Genomic DNA, 6,000 nt, shown 5'->3' on the forward strand with positions numbered 1-6,000 from the left:
GAGGCTTTGGAGATTAGATTCAGCGCTTCACCCACACTACTGTTCTAAATATGTGTGTGTTTGTGTAATGTATGAGTGTAGCATGTGTGTCTAGTATGTGTGTGTGTAATGTATGAGTGTAACATGTGTATAGTATGTGTGTGTGTGTGTGTAATGTATGAGTGTAACATGTGTGTTAAGTATGTGTGTGTGTGTAATGTATGAGTGTAACATGTGTGTTAAGTATGTGTGTGTGTGTAATGTATGAGTGTAACATGTGTGTGTAGTATGTGTGTGTGTGTAATGTATGAGTGTAACATGTGTGTGTAGTATGTGTGTGTGTGTGTGTGTGTGTGTAATGTATGAGTGTAACATGTGTGTGTAGTATGTGTGTGTGTGTGTAATGTATGAGTGTAACATGTGTGTGTAGTATATGTGTGTGTGTGTGTGTGTGTGTAATGTATGAGTGTAACATGTGTGTGTAGTATGTGTGTGTGTAATGTATGAGTGTAACATGTGTGTTGTATGTGTGTGTGTAATGTATGAGTGTAGCATGTGTGTGTAGTATGTATGTGTGTAATGTATGAGTGTAACGTGTGTACTATGTGTATTGTGTAATGTATGAGTGTAACATGTGTGTAGTATGTGTGTGTTTGTGTAATGTATGAGTGTAGCATGTGTGTGTAGTATGTGTGTGTGTAATGTATGAGTGTAGCATGTGTGTGTAGTATGTATGTGTGTAATGTATGAGTTTAACGTGTGTACTATGTGTAATGTGTAATGTATGAGTGTAACATGTGTGTAGTATGTGTGTGTTTGTGTAATGTATGAGTGTAGCATGTGTGTGTAGTATGTGTGTGTGTAATGTGTGAGTGTAACATGTATATAGTATGTGTGTGTAATGTATGAGTGTAACATCTGTGTTAAGTATGTGTGTGTGTGTAATGTATGAGTGTAACATGTGTGTGTAGTATGTGCATTGTGTAATGTATGAGTGTAACATGTGTGCGTGTGTGATGTATGAGTGTAACATATGTGTGTTTTGTATGAGTGTAACAAACACACACGCATACTACACACACATGTTACATTCATACATTACACATACACATACTACACACACGTTTCACTCATACATTATACACACGCATACTACACATGTTACACTCATACATTACACACACACATACTACACACACGTTTCACTCATACATTACACACACGCATACTACACACACGTTACACACATGTGCATACTACACACACGTTACACTCATACATTACACATATACACATACTACCCATATGTTACACATGCATACTAGACACACGTTACACTCATACATTACACACACACGAATACTGCACACACGTTACATTCATACATTACACACATACTACCCACACGTTACACACACACGCATACTACACTCATACTAACGTGTTTAAAATTGAGTGGTCTATCTGATTTTTATTGTCCATTTAATCAAAGTTCCATTAAGTAAATACATAATAAGATCGTTGTACAGTACTGACCGCTGCTCTGTTATACCCCAACTGACCGCTGCTCTAATGTAATACCCCCAACTGACCGCTGGTCTAATGAAATACCCCCAACTGACCGCTGCTCTAATGTAATACCCCCAACTGACCGCTTTTCTAATGTAATACCCTTACTGACCGCTGCTCTAATGTAAAACCCCAACTGACCTCTGCTCTAATGTAATACCCCAACTGACCACTGCTCTAATGTAATACCCCCAACTGACCGCTGCTCTAATGTAATACCCCAACTGACTGCTGCTCTAATGTAATACCCTCACTGAATGCTGCACTAATGTAATACCCCAACTGACCGCTGCTCTAATGTAATACCCCCAACTGACCGCTTTTCTAATGTAATACCCTTACTGACCACTGCTCTAATGTAATACCCCAACTGACCGCTGCTATAATGTAATACCCCAACTGACCTCTGCTCTAATGTAATACCCCACTGACCGCTGCTCTAATGTAATACCCCAACTGACCGCTGCTCTAATGTAATACCCTAACTGACTGCTGCTCTAATGTAATACCCCCCACTGACCGCTGCTCTAATGTAATACCCCCACTGACCGCTGCTCTAATGTAATACCCCAACTGACCACTGCTCTAATGTAATACCCACACTGACCGCTGCTCTAATGTAATACCCCCAACTGACCGCTGCTCTAATGTAATACCCCCACTGACTGCTGCTCTAATGTAATATCCACACTTACCACTGCTCTAATGTAATACCCCCAACTGACCGCTGCTCTAATGTAATACCCCCACTGGCCGCTGCTATAATGTAATACCCACACTCACCGTTGCTCTAATGTAATACCCCCAACTGACCGCTGCTCTAATGTAATACCCCAACTGACCGCTTTTCTAATGTAATACCCTTACTGACCGCTGCTCTAATGTAATACTCCCCAACTGACCACTGCTCTAATGTAATACTCCAACTGACCACTGCTCTAATGTAATACCCCAACTGACCGCTGCTCTAATGTAATACTCCAACTGACCACTGCTCTAATGTAATACCCCAACTGACCGCTGCTCTAATGTAATACCCCAACTGACTGCTGCTCTTATGTAATACCCCCAAACCTCAGATATGTTATCGACTGTCCTGAACTTGCCAGCTAGTGCCCAGTGCTCTCTGCAGGGCCAAGACTGAGGTAATGTAATGAGAAGTGGCTTTAAAAAGGTAACAATATAAAACAGAAGGTCTCTGCACATACTGTATTTAGTTTTGTACACACAAATGATATAGTCTAGACCCACCCTGCCTTGTTCCTCCCTCTCATATAGGGTATAAGAAGTGACAGCATTGTGTATTCTAACGATGAGACTAAGAAATAGCCCCCCGGTGGGAACGGTCCCTCACTGGGAAATTTTTAAAATATTTATTTATCATTTCTAGGAAAACTTAAAGAGGTTAAGAGACAGCATCAATCGAAGACAAAATGAAAATAAAAAGCACGGGAAAAAAGCAGGTAATAACTGTGTTCAATTCTAGACTTGCCGTATCTTAAAAATCACACTCTTTAATAGTAGCAAAAAGCACACTCACAAAAGTATCCTCGTTTACAGCCAAGGTTACGGTACATTGTTAGCACACAGACAAAATGAAGTAATGGTACCGGTATCCGTAGATGACCCCTGTTGGTTTGCTTGGATCTACAATTCTGGCTGATAGGGAGCGGTGCCCTTTTCCACTTTACCCCGGCTCCTTCCAAAGCACTTCACTGGATCAAGGCACAGATGTATCAGTTCACATATTTAAAAGTCCAAGGTGAAAACACACCAACGAGCTGTAATGACGCATAAAAGGTGTGTTCACAAATAAAATCCAATAAAAGGTAAAATAACAAAGTTATCAACCCTGCCTCTTGACCCAGTAGATATCATGCAGGTTTCCTGTGTGGGTGTGGCCTGGTGCGTTTCAGGGTTCACATCTGGTTCATCAGAGGCCTGCCCACCTTGCCTAGTTCTCCAATACTTATACTCTCAATCGGAATTGTTAGGTACACGCCCACTCTACACTGATTGGCTACAGTCACTTGTATTTACATTCACAACTGTTTTTATGTAGGAGTACTGAAATAACCGTACATCTAACTCTTCCCTCCCAGAACTGTATCTCTCTACACGTACTGGTTTCACATCATATGAACCCTAATGTAGCAACCCTGTTTTCTCTTGTGTCAGCATCTAGCTTGAATCTGTCACCCACACGTATGCTTTGAATAAATTCATTCTTGCTTCTTGGTGCATCCGGGAGTCTTAATGTTACTGTTTGTGTCATTTCCTTTGCCTACATTTATAAATTTACTCTCCTTATGCTGCTTCTCCCCCCATCAATACCTATGTGAGAGAGGAGATATTTTCACCTTTACTTCCCCGGAGTGCACCTACTCCACCATAATCCCTAAATTAAAGCTGCTAGATCCATTTCAAAATTGAGACCTACCGGATCCATGGTCCCCAAACGGAGGATCCAGTAGGTCTCTCTTCTGTGTAAAGTGAAAGTGATTAAAGCCCAGTATCAAATAATATATATATGAAATATATCTAAAAACAGGGGCATTTTAATTCATTAAAGTTTACAAAGATGCTTATTTTTTAAAATACTTACCTTTGCGTTACGAACCTCCACCCGCATCTACAGCTTTCATTAGCATATGGATGACGAATCCGGCTTCCTCCAATCCTTGCATTGCCCCATGAGCTGGACGCCAAAGGGGGCACAAAACAAATGGAGGAAACTGGATTTGTTATCGATCTGCTAAAGAAAGCAGCAGATGCGGGCCGAGGATCAGCGTTATGTTTACCATAACACAAAGGTAAGTATTTTAAAAAATAAGCATGTTTGTAAACTTTAATGAATTAATGTGCCCCTGTTTTTACGATTATTTTTTGATACTGGGCTTTAATTCATTAAAGTTTACCCATCTTATATCTCTGTCAACATGTTCGAAGGCTTTTCACTTTTCAACTTGCAGGGTCTTTACCATGAACATCAGCAACGTGTGCTTATACGCTATGCTTCATAAAGCCTGAGTCTATATTCCTAATATGTTCTGCTACTCTAGTTTTAAATCTCCTTTTTGTTCTTCCTATGTACTTTAGGGAACATCCACACTCCAATTGGTATATTACAAATTTAGATTGACAATATAAATATCCTGTAATAGAGAACTTCTTGCCATCTGTCTCAGCTACAATTTCTCGATTATCCCTATGCTCACAACTACTGCAGTTTTTTCTCCCACATCCAAAACAACCTTCCACCAAGTGTTTATCTTTCTTGTTTGTCTTTGATTGTTATTTTTCAACATAGTTGGTGCTACAATATTTTTTAGGGTCTTTTTTTCTGAAGGTAATCTGTCGATGTTTATCAATATCATCTTTTTAACAGTAGATTCCTTAAGAGAATAGGCCAAGCTTTGTTCACAGCTTTTCTTATTTTTTGTGATGAACAATTGTATGTCATAATTAGATTAATCCCATTTCTGTTTTTTCTCCTTCTTACTTTACTTGTTGATACATTTTCTCTCTGCATCTCCCTCACTTTTAAGTTAACACCTTTAATCAACTCTTGAGGATAGTCTTTTGCTAGAAACTTCTTTTTCAGTTTTGTTTCTGCAGCCCTGTCATAACGCTGCTTTTAAACGCCCGCTGGTATTACGAGTCTGGCAGGTACAGGTGTACCGCTTACTTTTTTTCCGCGACTCGAGCATACCGCAAATCCCCTTACGTCAATTGCGTATCCTTTCTTTTCAATGGGATTTGCCTAACACCAGTATTACGAGTCTTGGAAAAAGTGAGTGGTACACCCTCTCCTGTCAAGACTCCTAACGCATTTAAAAGTCAGTAGTTAAGAGTTTTATGGGCTAACTCCGTGACATGAAACTCTTAACTAAAGTGCTAAAAAGTACACTAACACCCATAAACTACCTATTAACCCCTAAACCGAGCCCCCCCCCCACATCGCAAACACTTAAATAAAGTTTTTAACCCCTAATCTGCCGACCTGACATCGCCGCCACTTAAATAAATATATTAACCCCTAAACCGCCGCAATCCCACCTCGCAAACACTAGTTAAATTTTATTAACCCCTAATCTGCCATCCCTAACATCGCCGACACCTACCTACATTTATTAACCCCTAATCTGCCGCCCCCAACATCGCCGCCACTATACTAAAGTTATTAACCCCTAAACCTAAGTCTAACCCTAACCCTAACACCCCCCTAACCTAAATATAATTTAAATGAAACGAAATAAAATTACTACAATTAAATAAATTTTTCCTATTTAAAACTAAATATTTACCTATAAAATAAACCGTAAGATAGCTACAATATAACTAATAGTTACATTGTAGCTATTTTAGGGTTTATTTTTATTTTACAGGCAAGTTTGTATTTATTTTAACTAGGTACAATAGTTATTAAATAGTTATTAACTATTTAATATC

General features: G+C 39.4%; 1 protein-coding gene across 1 annotated transcript in view; it reads left to right on the forward strand.

Annotated features, from left to right (window-relative positions):
- Positions 1-6,000, forward strand: part of PIK3AP1 (phosphoinositide-3-kinase adaptor protein 1) — a 399,421-nt gene that overhangs the window by 332,977 nt on the left and 60,444 nt on the right. The window contains exon 13 of the mRNA XM_053691876.1: positions 2,939-3,011. Within this exon, the coding sequence (XP_053547851.1) occupies positions 2,939-3,011 (73 nt within the window). The remainder of the gene's footprint in view (positions 1-2,938; positions 3,012-6,000) is intronic.

The sequence above is a fragment of the Bombina bombina genome, chromosome 9, assembly GCF_027579735.1.
Source record: "Bombina bombina isolate aBomBom1 chromosome 9, aBomBom1.pri, whole genome shotgun sequence".
In the NCBI taxonomy this organism is placed as follows: Eukaryota; Metazoa; Chordata; class Amphibia; order Anura; family Bombinatoridae; genus Bombina; species Bombina bombina.